Source organism: Sorex fumeus, unplaced genomic scaffold (genome assembly GCF_029834395.1).
Source record: "Sorex fumeus unplaced genomic scaffold, SorFum_2.1 ptg000122l, whole genome shotgun sequence".
Lineage (NCBI taxonomy): Eukaryota > Metazoa > Chordata > Mammalia > Eulipotyphla > Soricidae > Sorex > Sorex fumeus.
In genome coordinates, this window is record NW_026606179.1 from 50,957,449 (window position 1) to 50,976,959 (window position 19,511).

Below are 19,511 nucleotides of genomic sequence, written 5' to 3' on the forward strand. Positions count from 1 at the left end.
CTATTGGCTCAGTGCTTGCGGGTTGCTCCAGTGACCATGCAGTGCTAGGGATCGAACTTGCCCTCTCCCCAAACACTGGGTCCCCAGCGCAGCCCTTCCAGCCCTTAGCACTGTTGCCTGGCCCCTCTGATAGGAGTTTATGACTAGACACTGGTCAGTGTGGTGATAATTTATTTTTCCAAAATCAGGAGTTGTGACCAGAAAGCACAATTTCTTTCTGCTTCTGTGACAGGAAGAAGCTTCTAAATTGTTTTTAATTATCGTTCCTCCCCTTACCCAGCTCCATGTCTCCTCCCAAAGAATGAGCAAAGTACCATGCCCAAGAGATACCAGCAGAAAACTCTTCCCTATCTACTAAAGGTGGAAACCAAAAGGCGGAGGCTAGCGTGGAGATGAACCTGTTACAGTGTGTGGCACTCACTGGCATTAAGCTGGAGAACTGGCCCAATTACTGAGTATATGCTTCACATGCAGGAGGCCCAGGTTTGGTCCTCTGCACTTGAGTTCCTGAGCCAGAAGCCCTGAACACTTCTGGGTGTGCCCCCCAAAAACTAACGAGTCATTAAGCCCTTCCAGGAGCGTGGGCCATTCTCTCCTGCATTTTATTTCCATCAGCAAAGTGATGCCTAGGGCCAAGAGAGGCCCTGCAGTAAGATACACACAAGGCCCAATGAAGGTCTGAACTTGGTGAATATGGCCACACAAACTTGGCCTGCATTTTTCAACAGTCTTTAGATACCTGGGGAATAAATTTTGGCTTTAGGGAGCCCTTATTGCAGTCCTGAAAGTGGTTGACTCGTTCCATTTATCTCTACCCAATTATCAGGAAATCTCTCCGTAGTGAAGTATTTTCTTCTCCAGTTGAAGGCAGCATTTTGCTCAAAATCTTTCAGGGCAAATACTTAACATCTTTCCAAACAGTTCGCTTTGGCCTGCTTTGGTTGTCCAGCATTCTCTGTCAGTCAAAGCCAAGTGGATGCCAAGTTGATGCAGGCCCAACTCAAAGGCCAAGTGTTTGTCTCCGTAATGGGCATCTTGGATGCTGCAGGGCAGCTTCAGTCATTCACCTCCATCCAGTGGACATTGGTAAACGTCTTGGTGTCCATTTTGTCAATGAACAGGCAGCCCTGTAAGTGGTCCATCTCGTGCTGCACGATGCGGGCTGCCCACCCGCTGGCCTGCCACACCACCTGCTCTCCCTGAGGGTTCAGCCCTGCAAAGAGATAGACAGCGGGATAAGGAAATGTTGTACCAATACCTCCATTCTCAAGGAATCATGAGCCGGAGCCCGGGCTTCCGAAAAAAGCTGCCTTGAGACCCCGGAGGGGTTCCCTGCTCCACAAGGAGGGTGCTGCGCTACCTGCCGGAGCCAAGGTGAGAAAATCTTCCCGAGTGCTTTCATTTGAACCCTCCAGCTCTTCCGCTTTCGTTTCCCACCAACACAGTTTACCGCGGGATAACAGGAAATGGGGTACCGTGGCCTCTCTGACGCTGGAGGTCCACTCCCCGTCCTCCCTCACAGTCCGTCCCTCCACCTCCCAGCGGGCCCTGTTCCGGCCCCAGGCTCGGGGGTCGCCGAATTACTGGCGCCCGACAGAGCTCTCCCGCCCGCGGAGCGGCCCTCGGCCCCGCCGCGCCGCACCTGCTATCTGCACGGCCTGGAAGCGGGGCACGCAGGCCAGGAAGCCGGCCACGCTCTCGCAGCCCTCCGGGAAGGTGACCAGGCGGCTGTCCAGCACCCGCAGGCTGGGGTTGACGAACACGCGCAGGGGGAAGGGCTCCATCTGGCGGGCGGCGCGCAGGTGAGGCGCGCAGGTGCGGCAGAGCTCCTCGGGCAGCTCCAGGGCCAGCACCTGCAGCGGGACCCCGAGCTGCGGCGCGCTCAGGCCCACGCAGCGCCGCCGCCGCATCACCTGCACCAGCCGCTGCACCAGCCGCTGCAGCTCGGGGCCCCCCAGCTGCGCGGGCTCCACCGGGGCCGCCACGGCCCGCAGCACTGGGTCTCCGACCTGACACACGTGCGGGTACGGGGGCGCCGGCGCGCCCCGCACCAGACGCCGCACGTAGCGCCAGTAGGAGCGCCGGCGCGCCGGGCCCACGGGGCCGCCCGCCGCGGCCGCCGAGCTGCAGGCCCGGGCGCCGCCGAGCGCCCACAGCGCCCGCAGCAGCCGCAGCCCCGTGCCCAGCGGGCCCATGGCACCGCCGCCGCCGCCCGGTCCAGGCCCGCTGCACGCCGGGAAGCGGATGCGCGCGCCGCCCCGGGACGCGCCGCCCCGCCCGCCCGCCCGGCCCCGCACGCACCGCTCAGGCCGCCGCCTGCTGGCCGTCCGCGCTGGTGTCCGCCGGCCCCGGCTCCGCGGCCGCTTGGATCGGGGCCTCGGGCGCGAGGTCTGGCTCCGCGGCCGGAGCGGGCACGCCGGGCTCGGCCACCGCCTCGTCGTCCAGCCCCGGGAGCGGCTCTCTCTTCGGCAGCAGGAAGGCGAGCGGCTCCTGGAAGGCGCCGGCGTCCACGTGGCCCAGGTGCCCGTACCTGGAGAGCTGGGCGGGCGGGATGCCTGGCGGGGAGAGGGGCGACACTGAGAGGCGCCGCCGGGCGCGGGACGGAGCCACACGAGTCGGGGCACGCGAAATAAAGGCAAGCTGGGAAAACCTTTACAAACAATGTCTGCGGACGTGTCATATAAAAGGGAATCTTACAAGGATGTGGTGCTTTTGGAATAAACGTCCAGGAAGGACATCCCAGTGCGGCTGGGGAAATGACTATAGTGGCTATGAAGAATCTATTTGTGAATTTAGAGTAAATGGTCACACATTCTCTAAACAATGCATTTTGTACACGGATGGTGCGCTAGGAAAATCATACCAATAAAGTTTTAAAAATCCTTTCTCCTTTCTCTTACCCAATGTCTGTGCTATCTGAGCTGGTGGAAAAAGGACTTGGAGACAGCGATTTAAATAAGGAACAAGGTCTTCCAGGAAAGCAGTGCAGAACTGGACGAAGAGCTCTCGCTCCCCACTGCTGAAGGCGGCCTCTTCAGCACGATGGAACGCCAGAATTACTTTGGTGACCTGAGACAGGGGTGTCAATCACAGGGTCAGTTGCTCTCCATCTATATGCAGTGCCAGGAGCCCGTTAAAACATGCCACCCCCAAGTTTCATGAGGAAAATAAAGGTACATATATATAACCTTTTTAAAATTCCTATGAATGGTCCTCTCCACAGTTCTATCATTTCGCTAATGTATTTAACTTAAATACACCTTGTTCAGATGTAGTTTCTAGTTCTAGTTTAAGAGCATATTGAAATTGTGCAGGGTAGACACGGTTTAGACCCCACTGGAATGCAACTGAACTACACTGGATCCAAGAAAAGGCGGCAACATTATAAAATGTTTCTACCCTGTAGACCTCTGAAGCCAAGGAAGTAACAGCCAACAGAAAACAATGCAAGTCACAGGGCCAGAAGTGGCACAGCTGGGACTTGAACCCAGGTAGCCCAGCACCGTGTCTGAACCCTGTTATTATATCACACCGTGACCTCTAAAGTTAGGCTGCTTTGTATAGAGAACTCAGCTGTGCTGTGCCTGGATTCCTAGGCCCACAGAAACTGGAAGAGAATAAAATTGCATTTATAAACTGTTACAACTGTTTATATAAACAAGCTGCGGGAGCTTGTTTTGCAGCAGTAGAAAAGCAATACATTAGTGATTCATTGCTATAGATGTGCCACTTCATAGACTGTTCTAGATCTCAAAGAGGAACTAATCAGAGCTTCTCAACCTGAAAAATCTCTAAAGCCACACCTTAACTCTTTGTATATTTTTGGGCCACAAATGGTCGTGCTAGAGATTAAACCAAGGGAGGGCTGCATCCAGAGCAAGTACTATAACCTCTGTAGCATCTCCCCAGCTCCGTTATAAAAGAGTTGGGGTGGAGGATAATCGGTTGAAGTCAAGGACTACTCCTGGATTGAAGTCAAGGACTACCCCTGGCTCTGTACTCAGGGATCATTCAACTACTTGGGATTAAGCTGGGTTGGCCACATACAGGGCCCCTGTGCTATCCTCGTGGCCCACACTCCACCTCTCCACAGAGAGCCGACATCACCTTCACAAGGACTGGTCCATTACTAAGGTCTGGTCCCTGATGGAGACACTTACCTTGGCAAGGGCATCCTCCAGGGCCCTAGTCACATCCTGTGCTAGGGCCACAGGGCAGCAGAGACGCAGATCATTGAAGGCCACCAGAATGTTGTTGAGGAAGCAGGCGAGGGGTGGGAAGTCTAAGAGAACCATTGGTGGCTGCAGGGTCCCAGGCTGGGTGACTGGCACAGCTGCAGGAAGGTTAGAGCTGCCCAGGATGGCTGGAGCTGAGATGAGGGTGTAGGAGATCATTTCATCCTGAAACTTCTCCACAGCTTCCTGAACTGCCTTCTGGAAAGTGCTGATGGCCACCCGCTGGAAAACTGGAACCAACTGGCCACGGAAATCAGCCCCAACGCGGCTGAAGGATAGCCCAAAGTACATGCATTGGCCCAGGAGAGAGTCTAGGCGACCGCCGATCCCCCGGTGCAGGTCGGACTCCAGCATCTGCAGGAACTGGGAGACTTTCTGCAGCACCCAGCCGTGGAAGATGGCACTCTCATTCACAACATGCTCGCCCGTGGCTGGGCGCAACAGTGGGTCCTCATCTGAGAAGATGGCCCGGTACTGGGTGATGATATCGAACAGATGGACACGGCAAGCCTCGATGGTTTTGGTGATGTGGAAGTAGGGATCGTCATTAGGGATGGCAGTCAAGATGGAGCGGAGCCAAGCGTCTCGGGCTTGAAGAAACTTGACTCTCAGCTCAGCCTCTGTGAAGACATCCATGCACCGCAGGAAGCCAATGACACGGAGGCAGGCAGGGAGCTGAATGTTGGTCCTCAGCTGCTGGATCAGCTGGCTCAGCATCAGCTGCATGGACTGGCGCACCTCAGTCACAATGCCCTGACGGTAGAGGAGGTTGAGACACTGCAGGCTGGGGGCAAAACTCCCTGAACCCACTCCATGAGCCCTGAAGACCACATTCCCACAACTCTTCTAGTCTAGCAAAGTGACCCACAGCTGATGCTCACAGGTCCACAAGCAAAGATCGACTTATCTGCGTGGGAACCTGTGCTTCAAAGCTCAAAATCCTCCTTTATAACGAAATAATTACGACTCTTCAAGCCAGCCTCGCCTGCTATGCAGTGTAGTCCCTAGCTCACTATAATCCAAGCACACTGGCCATCTCTATAGTTCTTGTTGTTTGGGGGCCACAGACAGAGGTGCTCAGGACTCATTCCTGGCTCTGCAATCAGGATAACTACCGGAGGGCTCTGGGACCATATGAAATATAGGATTGAACTTGAGGCAGACATGTGCAAGGCATGCATCTTATCTGCTGTGCTGTCTCTCTGGTCCCCTCCTTGTTGTTCTGAAAAACTCTAATTCCTCCTTCCTTACCCCTCAGCATTTGTTCTTCCCACTTTCTGATTTGCCTTTTCTTGTTTCTGATCATCTGGGTCTCGGGCTAACAGTTATCTCTGCAGAAAGGCTTTCCTGACTGTCCTTCCTAGAGAAACCCACCCAAATTTTTGACCCCATTCCCTAGTCTATTTTCTTTAGGCACTTACCACTATCTGAAAGGATTATTATCAGTTCATTCCTTTGCCAACTGCTGGCTTACATTCATGACAGCCAAGCCTGTGTCCCTTATTCATACTGTACCCAGCACCTCCGTCAGTGCCTTGCACATAAGAAATGCTTATCAGCTGCATGAATGAACATCTCATATTAAGTCTACTGGCTGGCAGAAACTGATATGAAACATGCAAAGAGTTTTCTCAAGGTTTCTACCTACGTGGTCAGTAATAACCCCACGAATTCTGAGAACTCAGTAAATTCGAGTTCTCTCTGGGCAGGTTAGCTACCTGGATGACAGGGATGGAAGAGTATTTCCTTTCCAGACGGTGGACATAGGCTGCAAGCTCCAGGGCCTCTTCATAATAGCTGTTGCGGACACAGGTATCCATGAGCTGAGGAATCTCCAAGATCTCCAGGATCTCCATGTGTCGATTCAGCGTCAGGGTGTTCATCCGGCGACTGGAGCTGATCTCCTCAGCCTCTCTCACAAAGTTCCTAGTGACAGAATTGCTCCCTTACTGTGCTGTACAATCAGATCTTAGCTACAGTTCCCAACCACCTACCAGGACCTGGGCTGGATGACTGCTCTGATTTAATCCTCACCCTACACCTATAGGTAAATACTCTTTAGGAAACAAAACCCAGACTGGGTTCAGCAACTTGTCCACAATGGCACAAATGAACCCTGATCTGCCACTTTAGTTGTGGCAAAGGTACCTTGGTTCTTTGAATATTTCCTTGTTAGTGATACAGTAATAGGACCTATTTCATAATGTTGCAAGGCTTAAATGGCATCATCTGTGAAAAGCACTATAGAGATTGACAGAGCAAATGTTCCTTTAATAATGATCATCTGCATTATTTTCTTAATAGCATCAACTATTAGAAGTCACACCACCTTACAAATTCCCTTGGCCTTAGCTTTCTCCTATGGAGAAGTCTCCATTTCTTCTCCATAACCATGGAGACCTTCTAGATGAAATCTTCTATTCTGGAGTATGGACAGGTACCAAAACTTCAAATTCCAAAGATTCAAAGGGGATTTAACTTTCACCAAAGACTGGGTGCCAGAATGAGGGAGTTTTTGCTAACTTTTGCTGCTTCCACATGAGCTGGTTTCCTTGTCAGCTTTTTTATTTTTCAAATTTTTGTTTATTTTAATGTAGGAGTATTGCTATTATTCAGCCATTCTTGTTAACTTCTATCAATGAAACTTTTGGTTGGAGCAGATGAGATCTGTTCTGATCTGTTCCTATCCTGTGCGTCATTTTATAAATATGCGTATTAAGCTAGAGCTGGGAGAGGGTGAATACGTGAATCTGATATATGCTTTACTCCTACTATTGTTTAATAGTCCTAATTAGAATTCCTTTGGACCACACAGCTACACATATGGGGGGCATATGGTTCTGGGGAGTGATCCCAAGGTTCCTGCGTGCAAGGCTTATGCTGCGGCCCATGAACCATCTCCCTGGTCCTCACAACATCCTTAATGAGGAAGGGCCGTGCGCTGGGTTCCAATGCTGACTCGGGCACGAACTGCGCCCTGACACCTCTCCGTGCTTCAACTTCCGCATACACCCAATGGTGCCAGCAGTGCCCACCGCCAGGTTGAACTGGCATCAGCAAAACGGCGGAGGGCCTGGATCGAGGGAACAGCTATGCAAAGACTTAGCTATCGCCACCACCGCCGACGGCCGCTCTTCAAAGCCCCTTCAAGCGCCCGGGCCCGTCGCACCTGCAGCTCTGCTGGAAGCTGGGCAAGCGATCGAGCAAGTGGCCGAGCGACGCCTCCACGTCGCCGAAGAGGCGGTGGATGCGCTCGGTGCACTCGGCGCCGCGGATGAAGGTCTTGTAGTTGGCGAAGGCCAGATCGCGCGTCTGCTGCAGCAGCTGCGCCCGCTCCTCTGCCAGGCGCTCGGGCTCGCGCCGCAGACGCTCCAGCCCGGAGCCGCTCAGCTCCCGCAGGTAGCGGCCCACGTCCGGCTTCTCCCGCCACTGGGCCTCCGGGAAGCGGTCGCGGAACAGCGACGCCAGGAGCCCCTCATCCTCCACCTCCCCGAGGGCCGTGGCCGAAGCCGGGAGGCTCGCCGCAGTCGCCATCTTCCCGCCACGGCGTCACACCTCCACCCTAGGGAGGGCGCCGGCCCCAAGCTGGCCCGCCCACCCCCGGAAGCGACCCGGACAACTTCCGGTCTCTGCCGGCCTTCCGGTCGCCGGCGACGCGAACCGGAAGCGGGCTAGAGAGGCCGGCTTTGGGTTGCCAGGGAACGGCTGGCGGTGACTTCCGCTTCCGGCCGGCGAGGCACGAGGATCCGGTGCGCCGACCTAGCGGGAAAATGCGGCCTTTAACTGAAGAGGAGACCCGTGTCATGTTCGAGAAAGTCGCCAAATAGTAAGAGCGCGCCGCGCGGCGGAGGGGCGAGGGGGGCCGGCGGGGAGCGGCGGTGGGAGCGCGGCGCGGACGCCGCCTCAGGGCCTCTCTCCGCCCTCAGCATCGGGGAGAACCTTCAGTTGCTGGTCGACAGGCCCGACGGCACCTACTGCTTCAGGCTGCACAACGACCGAGTGTACTACGTGAGGTGAGGCGGGGCCGGGGGGAGGGGGGAGGTGCCGGCGGGGGCGCGTCCCGGGGCTGCAGCGATTCCCACCCCACCCCCCACCCCCAGCCGCCCGCAGCCGCTCCCCCCCACTTCCTTCCCCCTGTAGCGAGAAGATCCTGAAGTTGGCCGCCAATATCTCAGGGGACAAACTGGTGTCCCTGGGCACCTGCTTCGGGAAGTTCACGAAGACCCGCAAGTTCCGGCTGCACGTGACGGCGCTGGACTACCTTGCCCCCTACGCCAAGGTTCGCGGGGGCGGCGGGGGCGGGTGGGGAACGTCTAGGGGGCCACTAGCTGCTCAGAGTGTGGAGGGATGCACCCCCCTCGGCCGGGGCCGGAGAGACAATCCTTTGCATCCGCTGACCGCGGGTTCAGTCCCTGACGCTGCATAGAGCCCCCCGGAACCCCGCCAGGAGTAAGCCCTGAGCACTGCCAGGTGTGATTCCAAAACCCTTTCTTAAAAAAAAAAAAAAGAAGAGAGAGATAAGGAAAGAATCTCTTGGCAGCTCTGGCCAAGGGCTGAGCAATATTTGAGAGTTACAGGCCTCTTTCTCGATGTTCCTTAAAGTGATTTTATTTATTTAATTTATTTATTTTTAATCTTTTTGGGTCACACCCGGCGATGCACAGGTGTTACTCTGGGCTTATGCACTCAGGAATCACTCCTGGCGGTGCTCTGGGGACCATATGGGATGCTGGGAATCGTACCCGGGTCGTCTGCATGCAAGGCAAACGCCCTCCCCAGTTGTGCTATTCCTCCAGCCCCCTTAAAGTGATTTAAGTAAGATTTAAAGATGCTAGGAGTAGCCCCTGAGCATCTTTGGGGGCGGCCCAAAAGTCAGAAAAGGGAAAAGGGATTTTCACAAATGAGTCGTTGGTCCTGCAGGGTCATACCTGTTGGGATGTTTATCTCCCTTGGTTTTTCTTGTTTTTGCACAGTACAAAGTGTGGATCAAGCCTGGAGCCGAGCAGTCCTTCCTGTACGGGAACCATGTGTTGAAGTCTGGTTTGGGGCGAATCACAGAAAATACTTCTCAGTATCAGGGAGTCGTGGTGTATTCTATGGCCGACGTCCCTTTGGTGAGTAACAGTGGAGACTGTCATAGAAAATATCCGTTCATTTTTATTGAAGAAAGGGGTGTTTTCGGTCTGTGCACTTGAGAGGTTTAATTTTCTCAGCATGTTTTGAATTTCTCGAAGATAAGAGCTCTGCATCTTTGTGCATTCCAGCCCTCAATGCCTGGTTATCGAACGATTTGTGTGAATCAGTGTCTCTTCTTTTGAATCCCAGGGTTTTGGGGTGGCAGCAAAGTCTACACAAGACTGCAGAAAAGTAGACCCCATGGCGATTGTGGTATTCCATCAAGCAGACATTGGGGAGTATGTACGGCATGAAGAGACTTTGACTTAAAATGAAAACACCGCAAGGACTTGTGGCTGTGTGGAGGGGCCTAGCTTTGTTTCCTGTGTCTGTGTGGGCTCCGCCATCGTGTTGAATGTTGTCGACACTGTGAACTCTTCAGGGACTTTTTAGCTTAAATGTTCTTTCTATTACAGGTGAACACAGGCCGGATTATCATTATTATGCTGAAATGACTTATAAACAGGGTTTCAGATTTTTATATTTGTCACTAAATAGAGTACTGTGTCATGTTTGAATCAGAGGACTGCTTGTTCTGATGAGAGGTCTCAAATTGTTGGGAATGAGGACAAGAATAGAATATTGTTGTTTGTGATAAGTGTTTTCTGAACTCGTCAGAACACAATGGATTTTCTCCCTTATTTATGAACATTATGGAAGGAAGATACCACCATATCTGAATAGCAGGTCACATTTAGGGTTTTTGAAAATGAAATCTGTCTAAAATCAATTTTATTTTGCTAATTTTGTGGATAGTAGATGCTGTTTGGTAAGGAAGAAAAACTTTGATTCAAACACTCGTTCTAACTCATACCATGTCTATGGCCCTTGATGAGTCATTACATTTTTAAGCTTTATTTGCTTGTATTTAAGAAACAAAGGCATTTTAACCACCTACCTAAGAGGTTTTTAAATTTAGAAAGGATTATAAATTACTTAATACAGTGCCTGGCAAATAATAAATGGTAAGAATTGTTTTTACATTGCATATATTGTGTTTCAACATTTTTTGCTAAGTGGAGCTTATTAATACAATTTGACTATACTGTCTTTTACAAACATTTTTGCATTCTTTTTTGAATGGTGTGATTGGAAGATGTTATTTTCATTATTGTGATTTCCATAACATAATTCCTCTGTGAACTTTTTCTAACAGGACAAAAAGACTAATGGGACTCTGAAGTAATAATTTCTTATTCCATCCTGCTCCGTCTCTTCTAAATAGATTTTAGCAGTGTAATAGGGGCAGTACAGTGAGTTGGACTTTGGCCTTGTACATAGCCAGTCTGGATTTGATTCTTGGCACCCCTTATGGTCTCTTGAGCACTGCCAGGTGTGGCCCAGAAACCAAAAAAATAAAAACGTTTCAAGTACAAAATGTACCAAGTTTTTTTTTTTTTAATGAAATATATAAAGCTGGGTCTTACATCTTTGATTCCATTTTTTACAACTCTTGTACCTTCTAAGAGTCTAGAGTTTTTGGTTTTGGGGGGCTATACCCAATTTTTCTCTGGGAAAGCTGCTCAGGGGTCACTCCTGGTTCGGGGCTATTCCGTAGGGTGCTCTGGGGGTTTTGTGGTACAGAGATTGAACCTCGGCAGGATATTTGCTTCTTCTTTGAGGTATTGCTGGTGGGATTGGGGTCCTTCTTTTAAAACTTTCTAATTAGTGAAAGTTAAGGGACTGCTGAACAAATGGGTAACAGTTTTTATTTTTGCTGTTTTTTGATCCACACTCAGGAGATAATTCTGGCTCAGTGCTCAGGTGACCATGCCATTCTGGGTCTCCAGCCCTGGACTCCTGCATGAAAAGCTTACTCTCCAGCCCTTTGAGGCACGTCCCTGACCCCTGAACAGTATTTTGATGGTGGCATTTCACACATGGTTAAAGGAAAGTAGGGGGTGGGGGTGTAGTTCAGTGGTAGAGCACATGCTTTACACATATGAGGACCTTGTTCTATCCCCAGCTTGACAAAAACAGCACCAACACTTGCATATTTCTATTTATTGCCGTTTCATCTTTCTAGATGGATTAGAACTAGGACAATGAACTTAAACTTACAAGAGAAACTTCTATTTTCCATTGAACTTTACAAAGTTGATGTGACCAAAATTTTAACAAAGGTTTTTTGCCCTAAGCAGAAAAGGGTTAGGATGCTGTAGTTGCCTTAGCATCTCGGCTTTGCTGTGTCTGTAGTTGTTGGGACATTGAAGAGACGTTTCAAGAAATACAGTTGCAGGATCCCAGAAAGAACAATGACAAGGCTCTGGGCTGTAGACCACCAGTTCACGTAGTTATAGTTTGATTGAAGAAGGAAGAAATCAGCCATTTTCCTCATTCGGGCAAAATTGTAGTATCTCCACATATGGAAAATATTCATTTGCACCTTTCGTGTACTCTCCTGTGTGATACATGGGAAAGAAAGGAGGGGGCCGGATTGATAGTATAGCAGTAGGATGCTTGCCTTGCGTGTTGCCAACCCAGGATGGATCTCTAGCATGCCATCTGGTCCCCCAAGCCCACAAGGAGTGATCCCCGAGTACAGAATCAGGAGTAATCCCTAGCATTGTTTTGGGTGTGGCCTCAAAACAAAGGAAATGGGCCAACCATTGCCCTAGCTAGATTCTGAAGTCATCTGTAAGTTGAGTAGTCTGATTTTATAATACATAATAAGTTGGCTGTTATATTTGTTCAGAATGCTAATTTTGCTGTATACTCAAAAAATGGCCTATACTTTATGGTTTGTATTTATTTGGGGTCACACCCAGCGATGCACAGGTGTCACTCCAGGCTCTGCACTCAGAAATTAACCCTGAGCAATTACTGGCGGTGCTCTGGGGACCATATGGGATGCTGGGAATTGAACCCGGGTCAGCCGCGTTCAAGGCAAACGCCCTCCTGCATGTTATCACTCCAGCCCCTATTTTATGGTTTTTAAGAAATAATTTTATATGAAAATCATCAGTGCCCAAAGTAGTGGATCCTCCAGGGTGTTTCTGTTTGTTGTTGAGTCCTCAGCACATCGTTTTCCTTCTGGATATCTGTTCTCTGTGTGTGATATGACAAGAGCGAAGTGCCCCTGGGCACTCGTGGGCACAGGCCCAGCACTGTGGCTTCCATGCTGCTGGGTAGGAGGTGCATTCATTGCAGGAGGGGATCAGATTGGAAATTCAGTGCTAAACAGGCATGCGCTCCAGCCCCTTGAGCTATCTCCCCAGTCCACTGCAGACGTTTTTGGGGGGGAGGAAGGAGGACCATACCGAGCAGTGTTCAGGGCTGACTTCTGGTTCTGCTCTAAGGGAATACTTCTGGTAGGGGCTTAGGTATCCATACTGGGATTGAACCTGGCTCATCTGCAAATGCCTTACCCACCGTACTATCTCTGGTCCCTCTTGTCTCCATTTTAAATCCCTTTCCACAGTTCTCTCACAAAGCAGTTACCTCAATTGCATCCAGAGTATTGTTCAGCTGTTTCCTTTCATTCTGTTTGTGGTCCACCCCGATGTCCTCATAGAAAACTCCAAAGTTGAGATACACTTGCACAGAACCAAAATGATTTTGCTGGTTGCTTAAACAAAGCTGATGAAAACCTGTAGAAATCCTGAGATCATCACCAAATCTTGGTCTCCCACTCTTTGTTGACTTTCCACCCTCCAGATAAGTGATTTGCAGCCTTTTTACAATTGTATGGAAATAGGTGAAAACAGGAATATTTTATGGACTGCCGAGGCAGAAAAAATATGTAGGCTTTTGTTTGTTTTAGCTTTGTTTTGGGGCCACACCTGGCAGAACTTAGGTGCTGTTTCCAACTTGATGCTGGGAAGGTGGAGGGATGGGGTCATTCCAGCAATAATCTGCAAACCATGCAGTATCAGATATCAAACCTGGACCTTCTGCATGCAAGGCAGTGCTCTACTGATGAGCCACATCCACAGCCCAGGGTGGTTTGGTGTATTTTGGGGGGATGGGGGTGGGGGAGACTTTCATGCAACATTCAGTGGGGCTTCAGGGCTATAATCTGATATTTTGGGGATCCTGTAGTGGGGGGAGTGGGCCTTCCCTTCAGTGGCTCAGGTGACCATAAATTGCCAGGGATGAACCCCTGGGGCTAAAGTGTGCATTTTGTTTTGTTTGGGGGTCACGGCCACCAGTGCTCAGGGGCCACTCTTTTTTTTTCTTTTTTTTTGGGGGGGGCGCTTTTTGGGGTCATACCTAGCAATGCTCAGGGGCTATTCCAGGTTCTGCACTCAGGAATCACTCCTGGCGGTACTTGGGGGACCGTATGGAATGCTGGGATCCAACCCGTTAGCTGTGTGCCCTACCCTGCTGTATTGTTGCTCTAGGTCCCAAGGGATTGTTGTCTTAATCCTTATACTATCTCTCTGACCCCACACCTGCTTTTAAAGGTAATATTATAAAGTGATTCCCCGCCGCCGCCCCCCCCCCCCCCCGGCATACCATTAAAGTGACAGTAAGTTTTCTGTGAACCAACAGAAAATTTCTGTGGGTTGTCACTGTTCCAAAGACCAGTAGTTAAAATCCCGTAGGGCTAGGGAGGTTGCTTAAAGAATAGAATACACATTTTTTCTGATTTCAATCCCTGGCACTCAAGGATCCCCCAATTATCGTCCTTAAGAACTTCCTAGTATGTCCCAGAAACAAACCCACTATTAGAGGCTGTTTCCAGCTTGGTGCTGGGAAGGTGAAAGGAAGGGACCATTCCAGCATTGCTGTTCATTACTTCCTCAGAGATACTTACTCTGTGTTAAATGTGTCACTAAATGCCAGAGAGATAGCTAAATATGCTTTGCATGCAGGAGACCTGGGTTCAGTTCCCAGCATCACATGGTCCTCTGAGCCCTGCTGGAAGGGACCCCTGAGCACCCACATGCACAAAAAATTAAAGTTTACTTCTACAACACCTTTTCTTAGGAAGTACAAAGCCTCCATGTTTAGTGTGTTAGGCACTGTTCATAATGAAATTTATTTCACTAAATATGGTATATAACTTCTGTTCTTTACCAAATAACATTCATCCTGTCTGGTATAGAAAGCAGTGTTTTCTCCCTGTTTTCCAACCTATGATTCCTGAGGAACTTCTGCCACGCAAACTGAGTTGAAATTAAGAGCATGGTTGCTTGCTCATAAGAGGTGGGTATACAAGAGAAGTTGAAGTGTTCTTGACATTGAAGTGGGGAGGCTTTGTACTGAGTGAGAGAAACTGTCGTGCCCCAAGAACTTCCTTCAGAGTGACCTGTACAGGACTAGTAGTTTGCAGAATATCTCCTTTGCTGTTGTCAGCTGGGGTTACTTGTCTGTGGGAGTGGTGGCCACCGGGGAGGAAGAATTCGGGGTGACATATATTTGCCAGACTGGAGGCACTAGTGGGACCAAGGATGTTAAACATCCCACAGCGTCTCATGCTGCTGTGGACAAACCGCCTTTTCCTACACCTGCCCAGAGGGCTGCTTAGACTGACCAGTACTGTGGGCTGGGGGGTTTTCTGAGAAAGTGCTTTGTCGTCGAGTGTGTATGTTTCACATGATTGTATGTTCACATTTGTCTGCCTTTGGTGACTGGCTCGAGTATTTGATGACTGGAAAAAAGGTCCCCAATAATAAATTCATTCGTCAGAAGTCTGTATTGTAGGTGGGCGTCTGTCTTAGTCCTGCCTCAGGTATGTTTGGAGACGATGAGACAGAAAGTCTGGGTCGTGGGCTTAGAAGAATTATTCACCTGGAGACTCTCCTAGCTACATTTGGGTTGCTGCTTAATGACCTGGGCCACCGGGCAAGGGAAACAGTGGGTTTTGATGTTGGAGTTACATCCCCTGCCCCCCAATTTTTTTTCAATCAACTCTATGTAGGAATAACAGGGCTTTTGCATCTCAATTAATTTTAGTCCCTCCTCGTTATTTCTCCCAATTTCAAAAAAACATTATGTCTGTTCCAATAGGTAGGTGATAAAAACACACCTGTCTCTTGGGTAGAAAAGTTAATCTGGCCTCGAACATTCTGAGAAGTATCTATGAGGAAACCCTTTGGCGTATGTGCGGTGGCAGTAACATGCCGGTCGTGTGACATTCCCAGTGTTCGCTGTACCTGCCGAGACATGTTAAAGGGAGAGAAAAGCTGCTGCTACGTCAAGAAGCTAGCTTAGCAAGCGCCATCCCGTGCACGGTGGTTCTCAGTCTGGGCTGGGGAGGTCAAAACCCCTCAGAATTCAAACAGACCTGGGTGATGTTGGGAGTGGGGAAAGAACTGTGCCAAACGTCTTGCCTTGTAGAGACAATATTGCTCAAATGCCAGTAGCCCCCTTTCAGAAGACTGTACAACGAGCACGAATTGGTTATTATGATTCTGACAGTTTACTGGCTTTATTTTGATCATCCTTGTGGAATATAGACCTAGGCTTATTTAAGATGCTTGACAACAAGTAAATGGGTCCCTCAGTAGCTGCCTGTCTCCCAGCTGGGTCTAGGTGAGCTGAAGTCACAGTGAGCTGCGAGTAGCTACTGTCCAATAAAATTCAGAGATAAGTAAAAGCTCTTATAAGCTAATTGAAAATGTAAGTTATAGTGGAATAGAGTCAGATCAATAGTCTGTTCCTATTTAAACAAAAAAATCACAAATTTTTACAATTAAGAAAGAAATGAACAGCCTTAACTCCTTTTTTGGGGGGAGCCAGGGATTGAACCCAGGACTTCACATCTGCAAAGGCCAGTGTTCTTCCTCTGAGCTACTTCCCCAGTTGGTAATTGCTAACCTGTTCTGAAAGAAACATCTCTCAGGGCCAGAGAGAGAATGCAGGGGTTAAGGTCTCGATCCCTGACACCATATGGTTCCATGAACAACATCAGGAGTGATCCCTGGGCACAAAGCCTTGAGTAGTACCTGAACATAGTTGGATATGGCCCAAAAGTCGAAAAGAAAATGAAACAGGACTTTGACTTAACCTTGAGCCAGTGATTCATTATCTTTCCAGAAATGTCCCTAAAGCAAGCTGGTCAATATCACTCCTTAAAACCACACCAATAGAAGCATCTTTGCAATCTCTGGGTTTATCTCGAAAGTCATGATTTATCATTCACCTCTACCATATCATAATGTTTTGTACATGTATTTCCTCCCCTCATCTTCAAACCAAGTACATTTTTTTATTACTCTCTGAGTACTGTATTTGTCCCATAGCCTTTTGGGGGGAGGCAATAGGCAGTAAGGGATAGGGGGGAGCTGGGGGTTGAATACAGTGCCATATATACCTAAAGTATATGCTCCCACTGAGCCACATCTCTGGCTGGCCCCCGGGCTGTGAATACACTTCCAACAACCCCAGCTTGCAAAGCCAAACCATATGTTTCAGTGATTTTTGACATTTGAGAGTTTCCATCTAACTGCAAGTATTTATTAGCAGGAGGAAAATCACAGTATAGTAAAAGACAATCCAGAGCTTTACATTCAATATCTGACCCACTTTACAAAGGGAAATAAACAACCAGTTCCCCAGCGTGCCCATGTACCCACCTCATAACTGAAATAGAAGTATCCAGCCTGATGGGCGAATTGCCAAAAGCATTCTGTGCCTCCTGGAGGGATCATGATGGCGAAGTCATACCGATCTGCTTCATGGGAGAGTGGCTGGTCCACAGAGCCACTCAGGGGTTCTGTCTTCTGGCTCCTAGCAAATGGCACTGGGTTCAGAACCACCAGTATGGCTCCAAGGAGCAAAGAGAACATGCTGCTTTCTGGAGATTGTGCAGGTGAACTGCTGGGGCCCAGTGGAACCAGCCCCGACAAGGTAATCATTAACTTGGCTGGCCATGCAGGCCAGCTGCAGGCTGACGATGCAGAGAGTCTGTCACAGCTGGCATGACTCTCCTAGACTGGGCTCACTAGGAGAGTTTTTGCTTTCCCCTCACGAGTGGCTTACCAAACCTACAACTTCCAGGTGCTAGATAGAATCCAAATGGCTCAAAGGGCTGGAGCATATGTTTTGCATGCAGTTGCCCCAGATAAGATCCCTGACATCTCATGTTCCCAACATGCTCACAGTCCTGAGAACTGCACAGAAAGTAGCCCCAAAACAAAAGTAATTGAGGGGTAACAACACTATAAGAATAAACTGGCAGGGGCTGGAGCGATAGCACAGCAGGTAGGTCGTTTGCCTTGCTCACGGCCGACCCGGGTTTGATTCCCATCATCCCATATGGTCCCCTGAGCACCAGCAGGAGTGATTCCTGAGTGCCGAGCCAGGAGTAACCCCTCTGCATTGTGGGGTGTGACCCAGAAAAAAATAAAAATAAACTGGCAAAGATAGGGGAAAGAGTCTCTTGTTGGGGAGCGATAGTACAGTGAGTGGGCCGTTTACCTTGCGTGCAGATGACCCAGGTTCGATTCCCAGCATCCCATATGGTTCCCTGAGCACCACCAGGAGTAATTCCTGAGCGCAAAGTCAGGAGTAGCCCCTGTGCATCGACGGGTGTGACCCCCCCCCCAAAAAAAAGTCTCTTGTTAATGTCAAATTGCTGGAAGATACTGTTTTACTCCTAGTAAAACACATGGGCAGCATCTGTCTCAGAAGTTGCCTTTTTGCCCAGTGCTGCAGCTTACACAACAAAACATTTTATGAAAGTGTGTTAGAGTCCAAACGAAGGGCTGGACCAATACGACACTTGCCTTGCATGCGGCCAACCTGGGTTCAATCCCCAGCATCCCATATTGTTCACTCTGCACCTCCAGGAGTAATACCTGAGCATCACTGGGAGTGTCACACACAAGTCCAAGAGCAAAGTAGTGGCTATACCTCCCCACTGATAATCCTCCTTTGGTTACCTTCCACCTGATAAAATTCAAAGCACATTTGGTGTTACTCAAACCATCAACCTATTTCTCCCGCCTTGCCACAGAGCCTGTTTTTAATAAGCCTGTGACAGGATAAATAAGCTTAAGGCCCGCATTAGTGACATGTGGCTTCCCAGGTCTCTTTACTGTGTGCTACTTAGACGCCCTGGGCATCATTCAAGTATCCTTAAACCCTAAGCCAATCAGACATTGCCTTTAGGATTGAGACTTCATCTAGATCTCACCCAGAGATGTCTTTAGTGTTGCTGATTTGGAGTAGCACTGTAGCACTGTCGTCCCGTTCATCGATTTGCTCAAGAGGACACCAGTAACATCTCACAACAAATTGTGAGACTCACTGTTACTGTGTTTGGCATATCGAATACGTCACGGGTAGCTTGCCAGGCTTTGCCGTGCGGGTGAGATACTTTCGGTAACTTGCCGGGCTCTCCAAGAGGAGCGGAGGAATTGAACTCAGGTTGGTCAGGTTGGCGGTGTGCAAGGCAAACGCCCTACCCGCTGTGCTATTGCTCCAGACCCCTGAATTGGAGTATCTGTAGATTTCAAATATAGTTACACACATAGGTTCCTCACCTGTATATTTTCAAGCCATATGGCACCCACTCCACTAGTTCTATTGAGACTATGTATTCGAAACCCATTGTAATTACTGGTTTTGACATATCGAATACACAATGGATAGCTTGCCAGGCTCTGATGTGCAGTCCGATTACAGCTGAATCTCACAAAGACAATGTTTATGAGAAACAGCCTTGTTCCTGATGCTCCATTTGCTCTCAACGGAATGACCATCTCCGAATGCAACAGTTATGTGTACCTAGGTCGAGAAGTCAACATGACGAACGACCTGGCACCTGAGTTGCGCTGGAGGAAGAAAGTGGCTTGGAATGCCTTCAAAAGCATCGAAAAAATAGCTAAGAGGACAAAGAACCTCTGGCTCCGGGCACATCTCTTAGATTCCACTGTTCTTGCATTAACATACGCCTCAGAGACCTGGGCCCTATGAAAACAGGATGAGAACACTATTCGGGTCTCCCAGAGAGGAATCGAAAGAGCTATGCTTGGAGTATCACGTTTCACTCAAATGAGAGAAAGAATCCGGAGTTCCAACCTCCATCGATGATCAAGAATCAGGGATGCTGTCTTGTTTGCCAAGGCATTGAAAATCATGTGGGCTGGACAAGTAATGAGATTTGGAGACGACCGCTGGACTAGAGCTGTTACTGACTGCACTCCACGG

General features: G+C 49.5%; 3 protein-coding genes across 4 annotated transcripts; 1 reads left to right on the plus strand and 2 right to left on the minus strand.

The window, feature by feature from the left end:
• Positions 1-181: 181 nt before the first annotated feature.
• COG8 (component of oligomeric golgi complex 8) lies at positions 182-7,825 on the minus strand. 2 transcript variants are annotated; one of them, XM_056137262.1, is made up of 6 exons: positions 7,405-7,825; positions 5,954-6,161; positions 4,161-4,988; positions 2,901-3,069; positions 2,370-2,555; positions 182-1,213 (listed from the first exon to the last, which is right to left on the minus strand). In XM_056137262.1, the coding sequence occupies exons 1-6, from the start codon at positions 7,767-7,769 to the stop codon at positions 1,056-1,058; spliced, it is 1,914 nt and encodes a 637-aa protein (XP_055993237.1). In that variant the 5' UTR covers positions 7,770-7,825; the 3' UTR covers positions 182-1,055. The 2 variants fall into 2 exon arrangements, with proteins under 2 accessions (XP_055993237.1, XP_055993236.1); XM_056137261.1 differs by having other exon boundaries at positions 1,099-1,213; positions 2,302-2,555.
• Positions 7,826-7,945: 120 nt separating this feature from the next.
• On the plus strand, positions 7,946-10,766 carry NIP7 (nucleolar pre-rRNA processing protein NIP7). Its single transcript, XM_056137271.1, has 5 exons — positions 7,946-8,061; positions 8,162-8,248; positions 8,376-8,514; positions 9,209-9,349; positions 9,561-10,766. Exons 1-5 carry the CDS (start codon positions 8,006-8,008, stop codon positions 9,678-9,680), a joined length of 543 nt encoding a protein of 180 aa, XP_055993246.1. The 5' UTR covers positions 7,946-8,005; the 3' UTR covers positions 9,681-10,766.
• A 564-nt stretch (positions 10,767-11,330) lies between these two features.
• TMED6 (transmembrane p24 trafficking protein 6) lies at positions 11,331-17,259 on the minus strand. The gene is made up of 4 exons (XM_056137273.1): positions 16,934-17,259; positions 15,385-15,511; positions 12,852-13,000; positions 11,331-11,811 (listed from the first exon to the last, which is right to left on the minus strand). The coding sequence occupies exons 1-4, from the start codon at positions 17,213-17,215 to the stop codon at positions 11,578-11,580; spliced, it is 792 nt and encodes a 263-aa protein (XP_055993248.1). The 5' UTR covers positions 17,216-17,259; the 3' UTR covers positions 11,331-11,577.
• Between the last annotated feature and the right edge of the window lie 2,252 nt (positions 17,260-19,511).